The 27,119-nt window shown below is 40.3% G+C and overlaps 1 protein-coding gene across 1 annotated transcript; it reads right to left on the reverse strand.

Annotated features, from left to right (window-relative positions):
• Nucleotides 1-18,829: 18,829 nt before the first annotated feature.
• On the reverse strand, nt 18,830-26,893 carry LOC143862709 (uncharacterized). Its single transcript, XM_077373785.1, has 3 exons — nt 26,749-26,893; nt 19,366-22,613; nt 18,830-19,253 (listed from the first exon to the last, which is right to left on the reverse strand). Exons 2-3 carry the CDS (start codon nt 22,441-22,443, stop codon nt 19,245-19,247), a joined length of 3,087 nt encoding a protein of 1,028 aa, XP_077229900.1. The 5' UTR covers nt 22,444-22,613; nt 26,749-26,893; the 3' UTR covers nt 18,830-19,244.
• Between the last annotated feature and the right edge of the window lie 226 nt (nt 26,894-27,119).

The following is a 27,119-nucleotide window of genomic DNA, read 5'->3' on the forward strand; positions in this document are numbered from 1 at the left end:
ATCAATCCTATCGATCCATCTTCAAGATTTAGACCCGGCCTATGACCTACTTCTGTCATTTTGTGGTCGTGGTCTTCTTTCTGATCTACTGATCATCTTTGATCATGGATGAAAAATTCAGTGCTGCCTATTATATCCTTCTCCTATGATTGATTCTGATCTGATTATATTCCACTTGTTTGATTGCGAGTTTATCTTGCTGACATTCATTCGAGTGTGTGTTCTTGCTGAGAGCCTTACTTTATCTTAACCCATTTGGCATACCCTTTGTGATTATCAGCTTTAGACCCTCCCTATGTAGCTGTTATGCTGCCGAATTTTCTCCAAATACCTTGGGTTTGGTCGGTATCCTTTTAGACTTGTTGACAAACTCTATGTGCTGATCTTACCATATCTCTTTGCATAGATGTTATGCTGTCGGATTTTATCCATGAGAGGATATATTCGTATCATCTTTTGTCTCAACTTGCATATGAGATTTTTCATTTTATTACCCTATATTGAACTCTAGTGTTTCAATTCCATGGCGGGAGTCTGATCTTGTTGACTTCACTCATTTGCAGTACCTATTTTTATTCAACCCTCACCTGTTCTACGCGGTTCTTACAAAATGGCTGAATCTGAGGGAACACAAATGGAGATAATGGACATGATGAAGACTCTCGTCCTGCAGGTAGCAAATATGAAAGAAGAGTTGACCCGTTTGAAGGCTCAAGAAAAGGAGAAGGCACCCATGATTTCTGAGAATCTGCCTATTTTAAACTCTCATCTGATTACAAGCCTGGACCAGTCTGAGAAGTCATTAGTGCATAATGTTGATAATGGATCATATATCAAGGAGAAATTTTGTGAACATAAGACCAAGTTAGACAAAGGAAAATCATTACTACAAGAGCTTGGATTATCGGATTGCGATGGTGAAAATAAGAGGGTTCAGAACAAAAAGAAGTTTGACCTTAATGACTATGTCCTTTTTCCAGATGTTATTCTTCCTCCTGAATTTGAAGTTCCTAAGTTTGACATGTATGACGGGATGGGATGCCCGAGGAGTCATTTGAGGTCATATATTCCTGTATTAAAAATGAAAGGCCTATCTCCAGAGCAGATAGCCAAGTTGTTTTCACTCTCTTTAACTGGTGAAGCTAAGAAATGGTTCTTCACTTTAAACTTGAGGGATATCACAAGTTTGAAAGATTTAGTGGACAGGTTTCTTGATCGGTTCTCTTATGGAAATGTAGAGGAAATCATCCATTATGAGCAAAGGTCATCCAAGTGGAAACCAGATGGAATGAAATCCTTTATTGCTGAAAAGGAAATGAATTATAGTGGAACCTCCCTTCAACCTTTAAAGAGACCTTTTGTTCAAAGAGAAAAACCAGCCAAGGAGTTGAAAAGAAAATTTTCCAGATTACCTTGTACACAAGCAGCAGCTCTCAAGAAGTTGGTCAGAATGGGAAAGTTAACCTTACCGCCGTGTTCAAATCTGTTGAAAAACTCGGAGAAGCAGAATGATGGTAAATGCTATTGTTTGTACCACCAATGTCTTGGCCATAGTACCAATTATTGTGTCGGACTGAAGCACAAGATCCAAGACTTGATAGATGAGGATTCCCATATTCTACATGAGTTCAGTACTTATCAGAGACCTCTGAGACACGATGCGTATGTTTTGAAGTCGGATGAGGATGATGGATTCATTCAGCCTCTCGCAAAACCAGTTATTTCTATCTCCCACTTTCCAGGGTCAAGTGAACCGAAGCATGTTCCATATATTCTGAGAATCGAAGATGATGATCCGGTTCAACTGTCTGCAAAGCCAACTATTATTGCTCATACCCCGGTACCGAGTGGCAAACTAGCTGTGAAAGGAAAAGAGTTAGTGTTTGAGATTCGGGAAAGTTCTGTCATGACTAAAGAGACTTCGGGGAGGTCAAAGAGTGGAGATCAATACAAGCCAGGTCATCCGGACTTTGTAGGGTTACCCTTTCCGAAATTCTTACTCCGGGATCGGACTCAGTAGTTGTCATTATCATGGAGGAAGGCGTGCTACTCATGAACATCAGTGCTAGTTCCTAGTCTCAGTTCAAGTGTCACGTTTCAAATGTCATGTGTCAAGTGTCATATTTCAAGATTTATTTTCCGTCAAGTGTATACCAGCTCTCGTGTTGAAAGTTGGTACGTCTTGTAGTGTTAATAAAAATGTATGTCATGTTTGTCAGTCTTTCCCATTCAGAGTTAGTGTTTCATTTTCTGTCAAGTTTGATGTAGTTGAAAGTTTTCAATTCAATAAAAGTTTGATTTCAATGTTATCAGTATTCTTATTATTCACTCTTGGATCTAATGTTTAAAATAGCTAAAGACACCCTTCTCGGATGAGAATGCAGACGAAATTCCCCTCGAGATCTGAAACATGATCAAACGAGAGGAAGAGCGTCAAGCATAGCCACTCAAAGAAGAAATCAAAGCTGTTGATAGTGGTATTGAAATTCAAAACTCGGGAAAGATGGATTGGCAAAACTTTATCTCCCGAGGAGAGCAAGGAATTGATAAACCTGTTTATAGGGGTTCGATGTAGTCTTGCTTGATCCTATAAGGTTAAGCAGGGTGAACGCCTTGTTGTTGTGAAAAGCAAGACTCCATCGGCTTTAGATATCAATCGAAAAGTAAAATTCAAGAGAGTGAAGAGTCAGACATCCAGTCAAGCTGATGAGAAATTTAGCAAAGACTTCCAGAAAATGAAGTCATCAATTTGAGCCCGAAAAGAGCACTTGAGCTACATATTTTCAATGAGATTTCGAGATGGAATACTTCAAGAGTAAGGACATTCCTAATGTCTAAAAGCAAAGAAATACAAGAAGGAGAAGGGAATGTGTCCCTAAGACAACTCCTTAGAAAAATCAAAGACCCAAGTGATGGAGTCTATGAGATAGATTGAATATCAGAATTGTCTCCGACATTTGGAGATTATCGAGAGCAGTATAATCTTGAGCATAAATTCAAGATATTCGAGAAGCGCACAAGTTTAAGTGGAGCACCGTGGTTGAAGTCTTGCTTGCAAATACCGCCAGACTCTCGAAAAAAAAAAAAATTCAAAGTCTTGAACCTTAAACATTTCAAAAGGTTGTACATCAAAACACCAGGAGGCCATCCTTGGACGTTTGAGCCTTTATAGCCAAAATCCCAATGTTTAAAACATCCTTTTATGAGCCCTTTGAGCTAACATTTTAAAACCAAACAATTCTTTCAACTATATTATAAACCAGGGGCATTTTATGCACCACCCGAACCACACGGACCTGATCCCCAACTCTTCGGGGGTACGTAGGCAACCTGATCAATTCAGGTTCGGTCAAACCTTGGGATAAAATCTAAATCATCCCCCTTCCAAAATTTTGAAGCTAAAAAGCTAAACCATTCTTTGTAAACCCTTAAGCGAACTACGCGGATCTGATCCTCCATTTTTGGGCTACGTAGGTAGTCTGGCAAGACCAGATTCGGTCCAAATCGTTTGAACTTTTGATATCTAATCCTTTTGAACCCGAGCCTACCCATAAAGTTCTTCTGGTGAAACGAGCAAAGGTTCAAGGCATTTGAAAACAAAAATAGAAAGAAATAAAAAGAACGAGAGTCTGAAGACCCACTAGGTTGAAAACCCGAAATGGCGGCCTAGAGTCATGCGTTTGCTAAGTCACAACCAAAAGGGTTGGCTTATGCAAAATGAGGGTAGTGGTCTACTGGATTGAAAACTTGAAGAGACAATCCAGTCAGAGGCAAAGACTTCCCACAAAAAGTGAGCTGATAAGACATGGAAGGAGTTCCACGATTATGAAGAATTCTGAAGTTTGAGTAGTATGAGAATTCCAGGCAAAAGCTGAAGCAAATGGTTTGCTAAACCAGAAACCTGGAATGCAATAATCAGGAGTTCCCAGCAGAGGAGACTCGAAGAGATGAAAAAGCAATCACTACATTGGACAGGATTTTGGAATCCAAGTAGTGTCAGTGAGATTTACTTTGACACCTTTCTAAACTAGGGGCATTGAAACTGAGCAATCCAAAGGGGTAATAACCATGACGGAAATTTTGATGGAGGAAATTAGTGCCTCTTGACATGGTTTTCGAAATTATTCTGAGAGCGGCTAGCCTTACCATTTAAAAATACATATCAGGTCTAAGGGTGAATCAAAAGTGAGTCAAGTCCCTTGAATAAATGTACATCTTCTTTGATAGAGTCTTGGAAGTCTGTTCCTCATTCTTATTCATTTTCCTTTCAAGGTCCAAAGTTGTCTGGCACTGGGAGAATGGGTGTATACTTTCCAAAGTAAAAAAAAAAAAAAAAATTTCTCAGAATAGACCCTGGTTTAGGTACCAGAGAAACGCGAGAAATATCCTGTTCAGACATAGCAAAGATGTCAAGTTTCAAGCAGTGAGTGGTGGAAAGAACCTCAAATAATAGTCAATGAAAAGAGATTTTCTGGCTCAACCATCATCCTACCTTTATTCCAAAGAAAGAACCCATGCAAATTCAACTTTCCCTTACCTATCCTGGTTTCGTTCCCTTAAGACTCTTATCATGGAATCACAATACACTAGAGGCATCTTTTATGACTTGCGTCATAAAAGATATCAAGCAGAAAAGGTAATCAGTGCCAATGTTTATAACAAGTTGAGATAAGAGAGATATGAGCACGTCTTAAGCCAAATCTCTAAACTCCTCATATGAGTTCACCCTTCAAAAGAGTTAATTTTCAAAGAACATCAATTTGCTCAGTGGAGTCTAGAATTTGCTCCCACAATTTTCAAACCTCAGCATAATGCTTTTTACCTGTTAAAAAAAAAAAAAGGTCAAAACCTGAAAACCCCTGCCAAGTTATGTTTCATCCTTAGCAAAGAACACATACTCTTTATTTTTCTCGGCAAGAGATGATCAATCAATCCCCAGTTAAGTCAGTCAAAATCCTCTTCTAATTTTGAATCCAATCCAATTTTCTTAATCATCTAGCATTTTGCTTTCTACAGCATTTATCCTCACTTTGCCTTACATGGCATTCCAAGTCCGTTTTCACACGGCATTCAAGTATTCCAAGTCCATTTTCACATGGCATTCAAGTCCATTTTCACATGGCACTCAAAGTCCGTTTTCACACGGCATTCAAAGTATTCCTGTGGGACCCGATCCCGCGAGAGGGGTGGTGGCGCGAGAGCCGCCACGCACTATCTCTTGGTCTCTCGTACCCACGCGATTGGCGTGTGCCTTTTATTATTAATTTTAATTCATCTTTTATGTGAACTTGGGATCACTAAGGCAATCCGAATTCCACACAAAAGAGACTGACAGAGTCGCCACCTAGATGTGGGATCTAGGACCCATAATTAACCAGAAATCTAGACTCGCTACCTGGTTACAAGAATGGAAGGTATGGGGATTTATCCACCACATGCACCATTCCTGCCCGATAATCGGTCTTCAATTCCAAAAATTAACTCTTTTAAATTCATTTTTAATGGCTCATTCAACTCTCTTGTTAATGTGCTATCTATGTGACATGCATCCTATGATCTAATTTCAATGTGAATCCTAAATGTGTATCTTGATTTCTTAATTGGTTTGGATTCAATCTAAGTGAAAGTTCTCCTAAAATTCTAATTTCATGGAAAATCCTAAGTGATTTGATTGTTTCAACAGTTTTAAAAGTGATTAGCCCGAGTCCTCAGATGGTCTGGTATTCATCCAAAGAAGCCTACGTATCCCCGCCTCCACGAGAATCAAGGCAACGTAGTTCTTCGCGCCTATTCTAAGTTATGATGCCTAAGACACCTAGCCCTCTATCCTAAACTCGATCTAAAAGACCGGACCAATTATTAAAGTTTATTGTACGATTATTTAAATTCCAGTGAATTGTGAATTTTAGGACACCCTATATGCCCTAACTAAATGCAGATTAGCCCTACGCTGATGCAGGTGGTTCTTACAACCTATGTGTGACTAGGCTGTATTTCCTAAGGAAAACCAAGGGTGGACTAGCGTATCCTACTCTAGTCATCACTCGGCGATGTGGATCGCCAACTGACCGGACGGAGGCGCTCCTATAACTCTAGGACAGACCTCTAACTCTAAAACAAGCACACAGCAAACAATCAATCAAACAACCTATCAAAAGAAAAACCCTAACTCTAAAATTCTCTATCGAGGAGAAACTCCTAACTCTAGAGGAAGGTCTTTTGAAAACATTATTTTAAAGGTTTTTGAAGAAGGTTTAAAACGTTTATTTACAAAAAAAGTTTGGCTGGACTTGGGATGTAAATCCCAAGCTGCACTACGTACCTCGGAAGAGGATCAAGCCAACGTAGTTCGAAAACGAACTCTCAAACTACGCTTCTAAAAGAAACACTCACACTTCAGATTTTTTAAGGTTTTTTTATATTTTCAAATGTTTTTGATATTTTTAAAGTTTTCAAATGTTTTTGAGTTTTAAATTTCTAATGTTTTTGGATTTTAAAGCTTTTTCAATGCTCAGGACCTTTAGATGTTTTCAATCTTAAAGGGAACACGCAAGAACAACCACAAACTAGGGCAAAGCCCTAAATCCAAAAGGGGAAACCCCGAACAAACAACTAACGTCTCAAAGAGACGAACCATAACAAGAAAGATAGCGTCCCAAGAAGAGAGAAAACGATCCAAGATCCCAAGCAAGCAAAGCTCTAATAAGACTGAGTTAGCCTCTAATTAAAACGAAGTAATCAACAACTCTAAAGGAGAAACTCCTAACTAAAAATATTAAAGAAGGGTACAAATGAGCAAATGAGTCAATGACTCTCTAATAGCGGTGGAAAAACGAGTCAAAGACTCCACTGATAACAACTAAAGGATAGACGAGTCAAAGACTCCCTAAAAGAGATGGAAACACAAGTCAAAGACTCACTGACAACAACATCACACAAACAAATGAGTCAAAGACTCTTATATGAGGCAAAGCATGCCTCCTATGGGTACACCAATTTCGGCCCAGAATGGCATCCAAGGGAGGGAATCGTGCGCTCTTTCCTTGCGCAATTTAATACTTAGGTTATAGCATCTTATTGCCTGGCAGATCTCAGGATTTCCGTGGACAGTAACCTCGGAGCCAATAACATGTTATAGCTTAAATATCTAAATTGTCAAAGATTGGTTGCAATTGGGATACGATTATGGATGCACTGGCCATTTTTCGAGGGAAATCTAAAGACCCTAAGATTTCTGTTTCAATGGATTAATGAGTTAACATGTGACAGAGATTTAAGGTTCTTTAGAAATTTTCAGATGATTTTCAATTAATTTCGGATTTTCAATGGATTTTATCAATTTTAAACATATGAGTGTTTTTACAAGTGAAACTGTAGCAAACGAATTCGAAATGAATCAAAATTTCTACAGCAGTAAGATGGGTATCCATGCAGCTTACGGGATGAATTTTGTGGATTTGTACATTAAGCTCATATTTAATTTTGATTTAACAACAATAAGACCAGATTGCAAAAATAACACAGAAACTACTAGAAATAGAAATCTAAATTCCATGAAATTTCTACATTAGTAAGATATAAGTGAAAATAGCATGCTGTAAGATTTCCATGAATTTAGAAAACTATTTACTATCAGTTTCGGATTTTTTAAATTTCAAACCAGATTATGAATTAACACTACAGCTCATATGAAACAAGATCAAAATCACTTGAAAATTTTACAGAAGCAAGAAGTATAGAATTTAAGACTACTGTATAAATTTGGAGAATTGTATCTGTGATTTGACATCAGTAACAATTCTCCCAAAATCTGATAATTTTCAAAGAATGCATAAAATAATATACCAAACAAAATCCAAAAATTCTCACAAATTCATGGTAGAATGTATCATTATCATATTATTTTCCCACGAAATTTCATTATTTGTGGAATCTGTTTAGTATATCTTTTAGTTTTCTTTGTTAAAAATCATGCAAAAATCCGAAAATATACCAAATAATTCTAAAAAATTCCGAAAACAGTGTACCTACCTGTGATGAGTTCCTCGCCGAATCCAAGAGCCAAAGAAATCCAAAAATCCGGCCGACGTGCGATCCGCTCCGCTTCCTTCTTTGTTTTTATATTTTCCTCTCTCTCTTTCTCTCTTATTTTCTCTCCCTCTCTTCTTTTTTTTTTTTTTTTGTTCTCCTCTTTTTTTTTTTTTCTTCTTTTTTTTTCCCTCTTCCTTCTCTCCTCCTTTTTTTCTCCCTTTTTCCTTCTCATCACCTCTCTTTATATAGTGAAAAACTTAGTGGAGAGGTGGAAATAAATAATGAGAATGGTGGGAATGGTGGTGGGGATAATGGAATATATAATGGTAATGGTGGGAATGGTGGTGGGGATAATGGAATATATAATGGTAATGGTGGGAATGGTGGTGGGAATAATGGAATATATAATGGTAATGGAGATAATGGTGTTATTTTAAAGGGAAAAATGAAGTTAGTGGAAATGGTAGAGAAAGTTAAGTCATGCTAGTGGTGAGTCCCACTTTGTGGGTTCCGCACAAGCGGGTCCCACATCAGCGGGTCCCACACAAGCGGGTCCCACATCAGCGGGTCCCACACAAACGGGTCCCACACCAGCGGGTCCCATATCAGCGGGTCCCACACAAACGGGTCCCACACTAGCGGGTCCCACACAAACGGGTCCCACACCAGCGGGTCCCACATTCTCTTTTGCTCGGATTCTCATGAATAACCCTTCTCAATACTCAACGGAAAAATACGAAACATGACGGAAACGTAACAAACGGACGCGGGAAGGAAGGACATTGGAAAACCGATGGAAAAACCCTAATTTCTTAAGGCAGAGCAAAATGGGGTGTCTACACGCCCAAGCATAGCGAACTTGGGTCCGGTCAAAATGGGGTGTCTACAATTCCAAGTCCATTTTCACATGGCATTCCAAGTCCATTTTCACATGGCATTCTAAGTCCGTTTTCACACGACATTCAAAGTCCGTTTTCACACGGCATTCAAGTCATTTCAAGTCCATTTTCACACGGCATTCCAAGTCCATTTTCACATGGCATTCCAAGTCCGTTTTCACACGGCATTCAAGTATTCCAAGTCCATTTTCACATGGCATTCAAGTCCATTTTCACATGGCACTCAAAGTCCGTTTTCACACGGCATTCAAAGTATTCCAAATCCATTTTCACATGGCATTCCAAGTCAATTTTCACATGGCATTCTAAGTCCGTTTTCACACGGCATTCAAAGTCCGTTTTCACACGGCATTCCAAGCCCATTTTCACATGGCATTCCAAGTCCGTTTTCACACGGCATTCAAGTATTCCAAGTCCATTTTCACATGGCATTCAAGTCCATTTTCACACGGCATTCAAAGTATTCCAAGTCCGTTTTCACACGGCATTCAAAGTATTCCAAGTCCATTTTCACATGGCATTCCAAGTCCATTTTCACCTGGCATTCTAAGTCCGTTTTCACACGGCATTCAAAGTCCGTTTTCACACGGCATTCAAGTCATTTGAAGTCTGTTTTCACACGGCATTCCAAGTCCATTTTCACATGGCATTCCAAGTCCATTTTCACATGGCATTCCAAGTCCGTTTTCACACGGCATTCAAGTATTTCAAGTCCGTTTTCACACGGCACCAAGTCATTCAAGTCCGTTTTCACACGGCATTCTAAGTCCATTTTCACATGGCATTCCAAGTCCGTTTTCACACGGCATTCAAATATTCCAAGTCCATTTTCACATGGCATTCCAAATCCGTTTTCACACGGCATTCAGGGCATTCTAAGTCCGTTTCCACACGGCATTCAAGACCGTTTTCACACGGCATCCAGATTCATTTTCTCTTCAAATTTCAAGATCATTCATAATCAAATCTATCCTTTAATGTTTTGCAAGAGAGGCTATCTCGTCAATATGTACTGAGTTAAGAGTTGGAGAGAGGCTATCTCACCAGCGTTTGCAGAGTCAGAGTCCGGCGAAAGGCTATTTCACCGTATTATCTTTGTAACTATCATTTTCAAAAATGAAAATCAAAATTTAATTTGCTTCTTTTTCGGGTCGGACAAAATGGTTTGTCTGTTCAGCTTTGACATTCGCGCGACAAGCACGCTCTGCCAAAGAGGGGCATCTGTAGACACCCCATTTTGACCGTACCCTAAACCCTTCCAATTTTATGCAAAACCCCATCAAACCGATGCTTTAGGACCCCAAATTTCACCCCAAGGTAGGTTAGGGTCCCAGTAAGCTCCCTGCGAAATTTCGTCAAAATCCGAGCGCGTTTGCCTAGCAAACGAGCCGAGATAGTGTCGCGGTGCAAAGCCAGAAAAGGGGGGTGAATGTATCCTGTGGAAGACGCGCCCGGGCCAAATAAGACAAAATTGGAGGGCGCGCCTTATCAAAATTTTCGCACGCCTAATCTCGGTAGTGCCAATATCATCACCCTTATTTTCTTATAAAAAAAAAACAAAGAAAAAAATCAGATAGGCAGAGAAGGAAAAATGGGGTTTCTCGTTTAGATCTTCTCCTATCCCTCCGGCCATCTTCGCTCCTCCATTGCCGATCTCCACCATCTCAATGCTATCTTCTTCCTCATTGTTACCAGAATCTGTCCTCCATTCCGGCGAATCTCCGACTGGCTGATTCATTCTCGCCGGCAAAAATAAATTCTACAGATTTGATCTCTCCGGCAAGCTCCATAGTTTCCGGTACCTCCTCTTTGATCTGGTTACTTCTGTAGCAGTGGATTACTTTCTGATTTCTACCATCATAGATCTATCACCATAGCTCCGGTGAGTTTCCATTTTTCCGGCCACATCTCGTTAGATCCGGTCATCTTCCCTACCAGATCTGATGGAAATCCGATCATGTTCAATGGATTTTATCAATTTTAAACATATGAGTGTTTTTACAAGTGAAACTGTAGCAAACGAATTCGAAATGAATCAAAATTTCTACAGCAGTAAGATGGGTATCCATGCAGCTTACGGGATGAATTTTGTGGATTTGTACATTAAGCTCATATTTAATTTTGATTTAACAACAATAAGACCAGATTGCAAAAATAACACAGAAACTACTAGAAATAGAAATCTAAATTCCATGAAATTTCTACATTAGTAAGATATAAGTGAAAATAGCATGCTGTAAGATTTCCATGAATTTAGAAAACTATTTACTATCAGTTTCGGATTTTTTAAATTTCAAACCAGATTATGAATTAACACTACAGCTCATATGAAACAAGATCAAAATCACTTGAAAATTTTACAGAAGCAAGAAGTATAGAATTTAAGACTACTGTATAAATTTGGAGAATTGTATCTGTGATTTGACATCAGTAACAATTCTCCCAAAATCTGATAATTTTCAAAGAATGCATAAAATAATATACCAAACAAAATCCAAAAATTCTCACAAATTCATGGTAGAATGTATCATTATCATATTATTTTCCCACGAAATTTCATTATTTGTGGAATCTGTTTAGTATATCTTTTAGTTTTCTTTGTTAAAAATCATGCAAAAATCCGAAAATATACCAAATAATTCTAAAAAATTCCGAAAACAGTGTACCTACCTGTGATGAGTTCCTCGCCGAATCCAAGAGCCAAAGAAATCCAAAAATCCGGCCGACGTGCGATCCGCTCCGCTTCCTTCTTTGTTTTTATATTTTCCTCTCTCTCTTTCTCTCTTATTTTCTCTCCCTCTCTTCTTTTTTTTTTTTTTTTGTTCTCCTCTTTTTTTTTTTTTCTTCTTTTTTTTTCCCTCTTCCTTCTCTCCTCCTTTTTTTCTCCCTTTTTCCTTCTCATCACCTCTCTTTATATAGTGAAAAACTTAGTGGAGAGGTGGAAATAAATAATGAGAATGGTGGGAATGGTGGTGGGGATAATGGAATATATAATGGTAATGGTGGGAATGGTGGTGGGGATAATGGAATATATAATGGTAATGGTGGGAATGGTGGTGGGAATAATGGAATATATAATGGTAATGGAGATAATGGTGTTATTTTAAAGGGAAAAATGAAGTTAGTGGAAATGGTAGAGAAAGTTAAGTCATGCTAGTGGTGAGTCCCACTTTGTGGGTTCCGCACAAGCGGGTCCCACATCAGCGGGTCCCACACAAGCGGGTCCCACATCAGCGGGTCCCACACAAACGGGTCCCACACCAGCGGGTCCCATATCAGCGGGTCCCACACAAACGGGTCCCACACTAGCGGGTCCCACACAAACGGGTCCCACACCAGCGGGTCCCACATTCTCTTTTGCTCGGATTCTCATGAATAACCCTTCTCAATACTCAACGGAAAAATACGAAACATGACGGAAACGTAACAAACGGACGCGGGAAGGAAGGACATTGGAAAACCGATGGAAAAACCCTAATTTCTTAAGGCAGAGCAAAATGGGGTGTCTACACGCCCAAGCATAGCGAACTTGGGTCCGGTCAAAATGGGGTGTCTACAGATGCCCCTCTTTGGCAAAGCGTGTGTAACACGCGAATGGCAAAGCTGAACAGACGACACATTTTGACTGACCCGAAAGTAAAGCAAATTTTTGGGTTTTTAGTTTTAAAACGATATTCACAGAGATAAAACTCTACCAACAATAGGGAGATAGCCTCTCACCGACTCTTAACTCGGCAACGACAACTCAAAGAGATAGTCTCTCCCTAATACTCATGACTCAACTGTTTAAATCAATACGCAAAGACTCTATTAAAGCAAACACAAACATACTCTGTTAAAACAAAGCTTTTAAGAAAACGAACCCAATAAAATTACCTCAAAGAAAGCAGACCACTATCGATGCAGACGTAAATCAACCCTTCAAAGAATATCAAATCAAATTACTCAAAGAGTATGTAACACTCATAGAGTCTCAAATCAAACACTCAGAGAGCTTCAAACACATAGAAATCTTTATACTCAAAGAGCCTCAACCACCCGAAGAGTCTGTAACACTCAAAGGGTCTCAACTACTCAAAGAGTCTCAAACACATGCAAAAACCTTTATACTCGAAAGAGTCTCAACTACATAGAGAAACCTTTATACTCAAAGAGCCTCAACTACCCGAAGAGTCTGTAACACTCAAAGGGTCTCAACTACTCAAAGAGTCTCAAACACATCAAAGAAACTATTTATACTCAAAGAGTCTCAACTACCCGAAGAGTCTGTAACACTCAAAGGGTCTCAACTACTCAAAGAGTCTCAAACCAACACAAAACATTTCTACTCAAGGAGTCTCAACTACCCGAAGAGTCTATAACACTCAAAGGGTCTCAACTACTCAAAGAGTCTCAAATCAACACAAAAACATTTATACTCAAAGAGTCTCAACTACCCGAAGAGTCTGTAACACTCAAAGGGTCTCAACTACTCAAAGAGTCTCAAATACACACAAAAAACCTTTATACTCAAAAAGTCTCAACTACCCGAAGAGTCTGTAACACTCAAAGGGTCTTAACTACTCAAAGAGTCTCAAACCGACACGAAAATATTTATACTCAAAGAGTCTCAACTACCCGAAGAGTCTGTAACACTCAAAGGGTCTCAACTACTCAAAGAGTCTCAAACCAACACAAAAACATTTATACTCAAAGAGTCTCAACTACCCGAAGAGTCTGTAACACTCAAAGGGTCTCAACTACTCAAAGAGTCTTAAATACACCAAAACATTTATACTCAAAGAGTCTCAACTACCCGAAGAGTCTGTAACACTCGAAGGGTCTCAACTACTCAAAGAGTCTCACATCAACAAAGGAATTGCTAAATTATCTCATAAGACCCCAGATTTATATGCCCGTGGTGTAACACGGTTCCATATAAATCCAGATTTGTATGCCCGTCATGCAACACGGATCCATACAAACCCCCTCGCAGGTATGCCTGACTCCCAACTTGTTAGGTAGGGACACGCTGCGGACACTTAAAAAGTCCCAAATGCCACACTCAAAGAGTCATTCTTATTATTATTTTTTTTATTATTTTTATTTTATTTTTTATTTTTAGAGATTGAAGCTTTACCAAAGCAACACGAGCCAAATACTCGACAGGAGAGCTTGAACAAAAAGAGCGTGTTCAAACTCTCTAGTCTTATTTGAGGAGAATGTCCATTTCAAATATCAATGTGTATTTGACATCTTTTATGACGTGAGTCATAAAAGATGTCCCTAGTATGATTACTTCCATAACAAAATTCATTTGGAGAGCAACACAAGAAAAATGGGCCAAAGGCTTTCATTAATGTACACTTGGGGTTACAAACTTTTCTGATGAACACTTGGGCTTATAAGGCTCTTAAAAATACAAGAACATGGTTCTGCTCAAAATCCTGCTTCATCACTACCATCTGCTAATGCTGGAATTGGGCTGAAAGCCTATCAACCTCTGAATTGCTCTGCTTTGCACTTGTTCACAGGGGCCATAAATTCTCTGCTTCTCTGAGAGTTCTGCTTTCCCTCCTCTCTCTTTTTTTTTTTTTTTTTTTTTTGCCACCCCGGCTTGGGGAGGAACAGGACTCTGAAGAATTGAACTCGACTTGACAAAGGAAAGACTTTGACAAACAACGAACGAGGACATTGACGGACACCTGACTCAAATACCAAGATAGACTGAAATCTGCTTCTTAGTCTGATAGGGTTTTTTTTTTTTTTTTTTTTTTTAAACAAAAAAAATGGTAAAAGCCACTCTCTTAGAGTCTTTTGAATACCGTGTTTAAAGGTGTTTCAACCCTCTTTTCAGGATTTCTGCCATGGTTATCCTCCCTTCAGATTGCTCGATTTCAACTTCTCTGGCTCAAAGAGTACCAAAAGAAGTCTTGATGGTGCTTACTTAGACTTTGAGAAGGTGCCAGAGAAAATCGAAAGTTTAGCTGGCTTTTTAAAGCCTTGTCCTCTCTCCATGAAGTCACTGCCATGACCAAATCGCCTTTTCAGGTTTTCGATTCGGCGGACCATATGCCTTAATTTTTGCCTGGACTGTCTGCCCTTGCAGATTTTCCATCCAGCAGGCTCAGCACCCTGATTTTTGCCTAAGCCGCCCTTTCGGGTTTTCAGCTTAGCGGGTGAATGACCCTAACTTTTGCCTAGACAGCCCTTGCGGGTTTTCAGTCTAGCGGGTCTAAGACTCCATCATTTTTCTTTCTTTCTGTTTCTCTACAAACCTGGGCCTGAGTACACCAGAAGGACTTTCGGGTGGGCTTAGGTTCAAACCGGTTAGACTTTGGTATGTTTGCATGTATCTGGACCGAATCTGGATCCTCCAGACTGCCTACGTATCCTTAAAGAAATTGGGAATCAGGTCACGCGTAGTTCGGGTTTAAAATCTTTTATGACGAAAGTCATAAAAGATGCCCCTGGTTTAAGTTTAACAAAGAAATTTTGATTTTGCTTTTGGCTCACAGGTTCTTTTAGCGGAAAGGGGTTTCATTATTCATTTTTTTCTAGGCCCAACGGGTTTGCAAATAGTTTAAAACATTTGGGTATTGGCTTGAAGCTCAAATCGTCCAAGGATGGCCTCCTGGTGTACTTAAGCATAATATTTTTTTAATTGATCCAGGTTTGTAGGTTCATTTAATTTTTCTCCATTTTCATTGAGCAGTCTTACGGCTTTTCCAGGCAGGACTTCATCAACAATGTAAGGACCAGACCAGTTTGGCCTGAACTTTCCTCTTGGGTCAAATACCGGTGCCCTGTAGGACTTCAATACAAGATCTCCAGGCTTCAAATCTCGGACACGAACCTTCTTATTGAAAGCTCTCTCAATCCGTCTCTGATATCCTTGGATATGATATAAGGCTCTCAGCCTCTTCTCATCTATCATCTGTAGCTCATTGTGTCTGGCCTTCGCCCATTCTGACTCTGGCAGATCGGCCTCCACCATCACTCTCAAAGAGGGGATTCTTAACTCAACAGGGAGAACAGCCTCCATTCCGTACACCAAAGAATACGGAGTCACGCCTGTTGAAGACCTGATCGATGTTCTATAAGCCCATAAGGCATAAGGAAGTTTGTTCGACCAGTCCTTATATGTCTCAGTCATCTTACTGATAATGACTTTGATGTTCTTATTTGCTGCTTCAACGGCCCCATTCGTCTGCGGCCTGTAAGGAGACGACTTGTGATGCCTTATCCTGAACTCTTCACACAGGTGTAACACTTCTTTCTTGAAATGTGATCCATTATCTGAAATCAACTCGTGAGGTACTCCGTATCTGCAAATTATATTGGTACGGATGAACTTCGCAACTGTGTTCGAAGTGATGGAAGCATAAGATGCAGCCTCTATCCACTTTGTGAAATAATCAATAGCCACCAGAATGTACTCATGTCCGCTCGAGGATCTCGGATAAATCTTCCCAATGATGTCTATTCCCCATACCGAAAACGGCCACGGCGAAGTCAGGGAGTGCAACTCCGAAGGAGGAACATGAATAAGATTCGCATAGACTTGACACTTATGGCATTTTCTTACAAATGCGAAGCAGTCTGTTTCCATTGTAGGCCAATAGAATCCAAGTCTAAGGATCTTTCTAGATAGCATCTTCCCGTTCATATGAGGTCCACAAACACCCTCATGAGTCTGCTCAATAAGTTCTGCAGCTTTATCTTCATCAACACAAAGGAGTTGTATGCCATCAAATGACCTTCTATATAGCTCTTCACCGCAAATGATGAAATTCGCAGATAACTTCTGGAGAGTTTTCCTTTCCTTGCTTGAAGCTTCCGGAGGATGACCCTTGCCTGAAATGAGGTTTCTGATATCTGTGTACCAAGGCTTCCCATCTGGACATCTAGCTGAAATCTCTATAGCATTTACGTGCGCAGGGGCCCATTGCAGTCTGATGGCTAACGGTTGAACTTCCATTGTAGCGGAGATATCTAACATCGAGGCCAAAGTGGCCAAAGCATCAGCAAAATGATTTCTGGTCCTTGATAAGTGAGTAAATGTGACGCTCTTGAATTTTTGGACTAGAGATTCCAAATACATATTATAAGGGATCAATCTATCTTCTCGAGTTTTCCATTGCCCATTAATCTGGTAAATGATCAGGATGGAATCCCCGAACACATCAATATCTTGAATCTGCAATGCTAAGGCTGCTTCAAGTCCGGCAATACAGGCTTCGTACTCTGCCATGTTGTTGGTGCACTCGAACTGCAACTTGATGGAGATAGGAATGTATTCTTTCTTCGGAGAGACCAAGACTGCACCTACTCCTTGCCCACGACTGTTTACGGCTCCATCAAAGTACATTAACCACTTGGTACTGAGAACCTCTTCTTCTTCGATATCCATAATTTCTTCATCAGGGAATTCGGCTCTTAGAACAGCATTCTCCTCAACTGGAGCATCGGCCAATTGTTCAGCTATAACCCGCCCCTTAACTGATTTCTGAGTGACATAACTGATGTCGAACTCAGACAATAACAATAACCACCTTGCAGTCCTTCCTGTAAGGGCAGGTTTCTCAAACAAGTACTTTAGAGGGTCCATTCGTGAAAGCAGAAGAACCTTGTTTGAAAGCAAATAATGTCTAAGCCTCTGGGTTGCCCAAACTAATGCGAGACAAGTCTTCTCCAAAACAGTGTATTTTAATTCATACTCTAGCATCTTCTTGCTGATGTAGTAAATGGGTCTTTCTTTCTTAGACTCAAGATCCTGCTGAGCAAGCATGCAACCCATCGCTGTATCCGTGATAGATAAGTACAACAGCAACGGCTGGCCTGGAATAACTGATGAAAGAACAGGGGGCAAGGATAGGCATTGCTTAACCTTTTCAAAAGCCTCCTGACACTCTTCATTCCACTTCTTCGAGGAATTCTTCTTCAGAAGCTTGAAAATGGGTTCACATGTCATCGTCAGATGTGCTATGAACCGTCTCAGATACTGAACTTTGCCAAGGAAACCTCTGATCTGCCTTTCTGTCTTCGGCGGCTGCATTTCTTGAATCGCCTTGATCTTCTGCGGGTCCACTTCGATCCCTCTTTCGCTGACCATAAACCCCAAGAGTTTCCCTGACGTAACGCCAAATACACATTTACTCGGGTTCAGACGAAGCTGATACTTCCTGATCCGCTCAAAAAACTTTCTCAGGGCAACAGTGTGCTCAGGCCGAGTCTTCCCCTTTACGATCATGTCATCAACGTAAACTTCAACCTCTTTGTGAATCATATCATGAAGAAGAGTCGTGGCGGCTCTCTGATATGTAGCACCAGCATTTTTCAAGCCAAACGGCATCACTCTGTAGCAATATGTACCCCACTGAGTGATGAACGCTGTCTTCAACATGTCTTCAGGTGCCATTTTAATCTGATTGTACCCTGAGAATCCATCCATAAAGGATAAAAGAGCATGCCCAGCAGTGTTATCCACCAGGAGATCAATGCTTGGAAGAGGAAAGTCATCTTTAGGACTTGCTTTGTTTAAATCTCTAAAATCAACACACATTCTGACTTTCCCGTCCTTTTTGGGCACCGCTACTATGTTAGCGAGCCATTCAGGATATTCCACCACCTGGATGAATTTTACTTCTAACAATTTCTTCACTTCTTCATAGACTTTCAACTCCCATTCTGTTTTGAGCTTTCGGAGTTTTTGCTTCTTTGGCTTAGCACCAAGGATTAAGGGTAATCTGTGCTGGACGATTTCCTCACTTAATCCTGGCATATCATCGTAAGACCAAGCAAAAACTTCTTTGAACTCTTTAAGCAGGGTGATCAATTCCTTGCGTTCTTCAGGGGATAAAGTTTTGCCAATCTTTATTTCCTTAATTGAGGTTTCATCACCAATATTCACAGTTTCAACTTCCTCATCAAGTGGTTTTGCTCGGCGACTCTCCTCCTGTTGGATCATATGTCTGATTTCAGGGGGAGTTTTGTCGGCATCCTCATCAGAGGGGGAGTCTTGATTGTTATTATTAAGATTATCAGATTTTATAGCAGATTCAGCAGATGAAATAGAGACAGGAATGTACTCAAAAGAAGAATCCTTCATTTCATTGAAATTTGAATCATATACATCAACAGACGAATTACCCTCATCGGGGGGTACAATGAACTTTGGACTCATTTTTACAGACTCGATGGAAATGTTGACACCTGCGTCAACTGACTCAGAACTATAAAAGGAAACAGCAACAGATGCTTTATTATGAACAGACTCCAACTCAATCTCGCTTGAAAAGGAAGAAACGTCGCCGATCTTAGGTGAATGGTCCTCTATGGTACCTGCATCAAAAGACTCATTAGAAGATATAGACTCTGAATCAAACCCGGAGACTGACACGTATTTATGGACGACTGACTCTTCTGAAGGGATTCGTTTGTACTGGAAAATAACCTGGGGTAGGACTTGAGAAGTCCAGTTAGTCAGAGGTTCCTCAGCCGGGGTGATAAGACGAGTTGGGTCAAGTATCAGCGGGCTCCTGCCAATCACGGCCACAGTCTGTGACCCTTCTTGGAAAAGTGAATTCAGAAGACTCGGCTCTATGTGCTCTGTCCAATCAGCCTCAGACTCTGTCTCTACAATCTGCATACCCACTGGCTCATCTTCTAGCTCAAGATCGAAGAAAATCTCAAACCCCGGAAGCATCTGACCTGTGCTCTCATCCAACCAAAACTCTGCAAAGCCACAGAAAGGAAAGGCTGCGCCTTCTTTTCGGAATCGACCGTTCATTTTCAAATCAATGGGTGCCATTGGTAGCCCCAAGCCCCGACGACGGTTTTCTGCCCATTTCAGCATCAACTGCTTCATCTCTACAATTTCCTTCTTTGTAGGCTTGTAACCCAGTCCGAACAAACCATTGAATGTTTTGAACACAGGAAACTCGGTCAAACCTTGATGATATTTGCCTAACCCGGCGCCTGGCATATAGCCCTGTCGGCGAATCATTCTGATGACATTCGAATTTGTACTGGTCAGGAAACAAATTTCCTCATTCAAAGCCTCTTTGAAAGTGATCGTAGTTACCTCTAGTGAAAACCCCGTCAAATTGACATCTTTGGATCTTTCCCCAGTTATGTCCGGAGTGATCTGCCCTATCTCGAGATCAGGATCCCCCTTTACTGTTATCACTCTGTTCCTGCGAATGAACTTCAGTTTTTGGTGGAGAGTAGACGGAACAACCCCGACCTTGTGCATCCAAGGACGGCCAAGCAACAGTAAGAATGAAGCCTTAATATCTAAGACTTGAAATTCTACCTCAAAGTCTTCTCCGCCAATCTGTATCTCAGTGACCAAAGTCCCGATTACATCTCGGCGAGTGCCATCATATGCTAGAATACCCTGCTCGGATGGAATAAAATTCTCAGGACTGAACCCCAGGGTTGCTGCGGTGCTTAATGGGCAAACATTCAGTGCAGAGCCGTTGTCAACCAACACCTCTGGCACCTTCTTCTTGTTACAGAAGACTGTGATTTTAAGAGGCTTAGTATGGTCTCGGCCCTCAGGAGGTAAATCGTCATCAGCGAATGACAATGTTTTCGCAGCTCTGGCCATGGCTACGAGACTGACAAGCTCGTCAGGTGAGGTATTAACAGAAACTTGTGCTGCATTAAGCTCTTGAAGGACTAGCTTTCTGTGCTTCGATGAGGCCATTAGTAAACCCCATACCGAGATATTAGCCTGAGTCTTCTTCAGCTGCTTTAACAGGCTCTCATCTTCTTCGTCTGCGCTCACTTTATTCTGCCTCTGATTTTCTGAGTTTCTTGCAACCCCTGCCGGGTTTTCTACACTCAATTCTGGTGGTTTGAACACTCGCCCACCTCGGGTCATGTGACGCATCTCGTTACACTGATCATCCAGCAATAGCAGTTCGTCTTCGTCCGTTCTGAAAACATAAGGTGCATTACTGACATCCTCTTCAAAGTCCTCCATCCTTAGAACATAGGTGGCTTCCTTTGCTTCTTCCAGACCAACATTCTGAAGCGCATATGACTGGGCTGAAGATGACTCAGCGAGTTCAGCATCGTCAAACGACAGCACATAAGGTTCTTTTTCTCTGAATTCTCTGAGCTCTTCATCGTCAAAGTTCAAAACATATGTTTTATCAGATGTAATAGCGCAAATGAGAGCAGAGGGATCAAGGATGGGCTCATCTACAAAGATAGCGTTTGTAGTGGGAGGAGCAACAGCACGGTGGTTGGGGAGAGGATTCTGAGTGATATTCGGCCTTTCAACTGCAAGCTCATCTTTATCGATCATGTTCTGAATCGCGTGCTTCAAGGCCAAACAGTTCTCAGTCATGTGTCCCGGGCCCCTGTGATATTCACAGTATTGATCCCTTCTCCAGTTTCCGGGCAGCGGATTAGGTACAGGTTTGACATCCGGAAGTCTGATCTTCTTGTCTCTGATCAACTTCTTAAGTATCATGGGCAGTGGAAATGGTAATGGGTCAAACTGCCTGAACTGCTTCGTCACCATTGGTCTAACAACTTCATCAACAGGCTTGGTCACTGGTCTGGTATAACTGACTGCTTGTACTTCCTTCGGTTGGATCATAGGCCTCTTCCCCTCTCGGACATCAGATAGCGTTTTGGCTCGGAGGCCCTTAGCAATAGCATCCTCGATCTGGGTGCCGGTCTTAATCAAATGATCGAAATTCTGATAGTGCTGCGGCGCCATGAAGTGAAAGTACTGCGGGGACAAGCTCTTGAGGACCAACTTTATCTGGTCTTCCTCTGACATTCTATGGCTCAGTTGGGCAGACTTGCGCCTCCAGCGCCTAATGAAAGATGTGAATGTCTCCTGAGGATTCTGCTTCAACAGCTTCAGATCTCTTTTAGTGACCTCGATCCCTTCCTCCATGGAGAATTGTTCTACGAATCGGTTAGAGATTTCTTCTAATGTCCTAATCTCTTCTGGTTTCAACCTCAAAAACCATCTTTTGGCTACCCCTATAAGAGACATAGGAAACAAATGAGCCATCTGCTCTCGACTTAAGCCATGCTGCTGGGAAAGAGTGATGAACCATCTGACGTGGTTTCTCGGACACCCAGTTCCATCATATTTGTCATAGTCTGGTGCCTTGAACTTAGGCGGGAATATGGCATTAGGGGACATCAGAAATTCAGAAATATCGAATCCCTTGGACGCTTGAACCTTCATGCTCTCAATGTCACGAGCCATCTTCTCATACTTATCGAACAACTCATTCTCCTTGTTAACCGGAGGGACAAAGTATTCCCCAGCATATTGCTCATCTTTTAGATCGATCTCTACGGGAGAGATGACTGGTCTGGTGAGGTTAGGAGATGTGGCCGGAGGAGGCTGAATGGCGGGATCTTTAGAAGTAGAGACCTTTTGAGTACTCTGGTCTTTTAGATGAGTCACCTCATCTTTCAACCCTGCTATATCTCGACACATATTTCTCAACATTTCCTGTATAGTTATCATGGGGTCCACTGGATCATTAGCCATTTGGTTGACTTCAAAAGAACCTGACAACTCTGGTGAAGATGGTAAAGGTGCTGTTGGTGACACAGTGGGATCAAAGTGACGAACAAGTCTAGATATTGAGGTAGGTCTAGACCAGGTAGGTTTAGCTTGGGTGCCCTTTTTTGAAGCGATGGTTGCTATCTTTCAGAATCCTGATTGGAAGTTAACATACTAGATCAATAATCATGAGATAAAGATTCTGAACAAATAGAGAAAAGAGTAATCTTGAAATACATCAACGGGTATGTTAATTTGGAAAGAATCCTCAATCTATTCCTTAAGGGTATAACCGTTCTTCTTTTGGGAATGAAAGAGTCAGGAACGATAAACATCCCTAATCAAAATAAGTTTCGATCTCAGCAACGATCATGCACTCAAAGAATACAGGTGAGATCAAACTTTTTCATCAATGATTTCGATATGATCCAGAGGTAAAAGATATATGATAGGTAAACATTGATCAATGAAAAATCAATGGCTCAGATAATAGACCATGGCCATAAAAATGACAAAAGTCGGGTCAAGGACCAGATCTAAAATCTGAATGATGGATATCAACAACAAGATGAGATCAAGATGAGATGAGATAGCATAAGATTGCTTTCAACAGATGGATCATGAATGACTAATCCTATGAGATCTTTGGAAATGAATGGGATTTACATCCTAACCCCAAAGGAAAAGTTTTTTAATTTTCGCACATTTTATCAGTGTTACCTGAAGGCATCAACCCTAACCCTAATCTAGCGGAGTGGAGAGAGGATCTCGACTCATGACTTTGTTTGTGTACCTAGGACCGATCGTAGCCATTGAAAGATGGACTACGGCCTAATCTAGACACAAATGGGTAGGATATCCTAAACTAGGCTCACACACACAATTGGGTAAGATATCCTAAACTAGGCTCACACACGTGATGCACATGTGTTCGTATACTACATGCATGTGTGGGTTAATCTAGGGGTAAGGCCAAGAGTTCCCTTAGCGCGAATCCATGTTCGATATACTGTACCAGTGTCCGGCGTATCAGTACGTGAACAAGAGATCCGTTTACGTACCATAAAGGTACTAGGCTAAGGGTGGAATGCTTCTCTAGCACAGAGGCACCAGGTGATGAAATCCCAGTCAACCATGCTAGATAACACTCCGGGTTCCTAAAATAGGACGTGTGTGCATGTGAGATGCAGGGGTTTAGATGAAAGTGATGTAAGTGTGTGCAATAAGTTCGCGCAATCTATGATGCCTTCAGGTTTTGTTAGATTAAGTTTGAGTAAATGTGATGAGAAAATAAAGCATACAAACTAATCTAACAAGCATAAAAGAGATAGAGTTTTCATGAGCCAGTTGAAATAGATTCAAATGAGTTATCCTTTGGAATTGTAATGAAGTTAGGTGGTCCCCAGCAGAGTCGCCAGTCTGTGGGACCCGATCCCGCGAGAGGGGTGGTGGCGCGAGAGCCGCCACGCACTATCTCTTGGTCTCTCGTACCCACGCGATTGGCGTGTGCCTTTTATTATTAATTTTAATTCATCTTTTATGTGAACTTGGGATCACTAAGGCAATCCGAATTCCACACAAAAGAGACTGACAGAGTCGCCACCTAGATGTGGGATCTAGGACCCATAATTAACCAGAAATATAGACTCGCTACCTGGTTACAAGAATGGAAGGTATGGGGATTTATCCACCACATGCACCATTCCTGCCCGATAATCGGTCTTCAATTCCAAAAATTAACTCTTTTAAATTCATTTTTAATGGCTCATTCAACTCTCTTGTTAATGTGCTATCTATGTGACATGCATCCTATGATCTAATTTCAATGTGAATCCTAAATGTGTATCTTGATTTCTTAATTGGTTTGGATTCAATCTAAGTGAAAGTTCTCCTAAAATTCTAATTTCATGGAAAATCCTAAGTGATTTGATTGTTTCAACAGTTTTAAAAGTGATTAGCCCGAGTCCTCAGATGGTCTGGTATTCATCCAAAGAAGCCTACGTATCCCCGCCTCCACGAGAATCAAGGCAACGTAGTTCTTCGCGCCTATTCTAAGTTATGATGCCTAAGACACCTAGCCCTCTATCCTAAACTCGATCTAAAAGACCGGACCAATTATTAAAGTTTATTGTACGATTATTTAAATTCCAGTGAATTGTGAATTTTAGGACACCCTATATGCCCTAACTAAATGCAGATTAGCCCTACGCTGATGCAGGTGGTTCTTACAACCTATGTGTGACTAGGCTGTATTTCCTAAGGAAAACCAAGGGTGGACTAGCGTATCCTACTCTAGTCATCACTCGGCGATGTGGATCGCCAACTGACCGGACGGAGGCGCTCCTATAACTCTAGGACAGACCTCTAACTCTAAAACAAGCACACAGCAAACAATCAATCAAACAACCTATCAAAAGAAAAACCCTAACTCTAAAATTCTCTATCGAGGAGAAACTCCTAACTCTAGAGGAAGGTCTTTTGAAAACATTATTTTAAAGGTTTTTGAAGAAGGTTTAAAACGTTTATTTACAAAAAAAGTTTGGCTGGACTTGGGATGTAAATCCCAAGCTGCACTACGTACCTCGGAAGAGGATCAAGCCAACGTAGTTCGAAAACGAACTCTCAAACTACGCTTCTAAAAGAAACACTCACACTTCAGATTTTTTAAGGTTTTTTTATATTTTCAAATGTTTTTGATATTTTTAAAGTTTTCAAATGTTTTTGAGTTTTAAATTTCTAATGTTTTTGGATTTTAAAGCTTTTTCAATGCTCAGGACCTTTAGATGTTTTCAATCTTAAAGGGAACACGCAAGAACAACCACAAACTAGGGCAAAGCCCTAAATCCAAAAGGGGAAACCCCGAACAAACAACTAACGTCTCAAAGAGACGAACCATAACAAGAAAGATAGCGTCCCAAGAAGAGAGAAAACGATCCAAGATCCCAAGCAAGCAAAGCTCTAATAAGACTGAGTTAGCCTCTAATTAAAACGAAGTAATCAACAACTCTAAAGGAGAAACTCCTAACTAAAAATATTAAAGAAGGGTACAAATGAGCAAATGAGTCAATGACTCTCTAATAGCGGTGGAAAAACGAGTCAAAGACTCCACTGATAACAACTAAAGGATAGACGAGTCAAAGACTCCCTAAAAGAGATGGAAACACAAGTCAAAGACTCACTGACAACAACATCACACAAACAAATGAGTCAAAGACTCTTATATGAGGCAAAGCATGCCTCCTATGGGTACACCAATTTCGGCCCAGAATGGCATCCAAGGGAGGGAATCGTGCGCTCTTTCCTTGCGCAATTTAATACTTAGGTTATAGCATCTTATTGCCTGGCAGATCTCAGGATTTCCGTGGACAGTAACCTCGGAGCCAATAACATGTTATAGCTTAAATATCTAAATTGTCAAAGATTGGTTGCAATTGGGATACGATTATGGATGCACTGGCCATTTTTCGAGGGAAATCTAAAGACCCTAAGATTTCTGTTTCAATGGATTAATGAGTTAACATGTGACAGAGATTTAAGGTTCTTTAGAAATTTTCAGATGATTTTCAATTAATTTCGGATTTTCAATGGATTTTATCAATTTTAAACATATGAGTGTTTTTACAAGTGAAACTGTAGCAAACGAATTCGAAATGAATCAAAATTTCTACAGCAGTAAGATGGGTATCCATGCAGCTTACGGGATGAATTTTGTGGATTTGTACATTAAGCTCATATTTAATTTTGATTTAACAACAATAAGACCAGATTGCAAAAATAACACAGAAACTACTAGAAATAGAAATCTAAATTCCATGAAATTTCTACATTAGTAAGATATAAGTGAAAATAGCATGCTGTAAGATTTCCATGAATTTAGAAAACTATTTACTATCAGTTTCGGATTTTTTAAATTTCAAACCAGATTATGAATTAACACTACAGCTCATATGAAACAAGATCAAAATCACTTGAAAATTTTACAGAAGCAAGAAGTATAGAATTTAAGACTACTGTATAAATTTGGAGAATTGTATCTGTGATTTGACATCAGTAACAATTCTCCCAAAATCTGATAATTTTCAAAGAATGCATAAAATAATATACCAAACAAAATCCAAAAATTCTCACAAATTCATGGTAGAATGTATCATTATCATATTATTTTCCCACGAAATTTCATTATTTGTGGAATCTGTTTAGTATATCTTTTAGTTTTCTTTGTTAAAAATCATGCAAAAATCCGAAAATATACCAAATAATTCTAAAAAATTCCGAAAACAGTGTACCTACCTGTGATGAGTTCCTCGCCGAATCCAAGAGCCAAAGAAATCCAAAAATCCGGCCGACGTGCGATCCGCTCCGCTTCCTTCTTTGTTTTTATATTTTCCTCTCTCTCTTTCTCTCTTATTTTCTCTCCCTCTCTTCTTTTTTTTTTTTTTTTGTTCTCCTCTTTTTTTTTTTTTCTTCTTTTTTTTTCCCTCTTCCTTCTCTCCTCCTTTTTTTCTCCCTTTTTCCTTCTCATCACCTCTCTTTATATAGTGAAAAACTTAGTGGAGAGGTGGAAATAAATAATGAGAATGGTGGGAATGGTGGTGGGGATAATGGAATATATAATGGTAATGGTGGGAATGGTGGTGGGGATAATGGAATATATAATGGTA

The sequence above is a fragment of the Tasmannia lanceolata genome, unplaced genomic scaffold (genome assembly GCF_043159265.1).
Source record: "Tasmannia lanceolata isolate RefF3 unplaced genomic scaffold, GAP_Taslan_0.1 ptg000037l, whole genome shotgun sequence".
Lineage (NCBI taxonomy): Eukaryota > Viridiplantae > Streptophyta > Magnoliopsida > Canellales > Winteraceae > Tasmannia > Tasmannia lanceolata.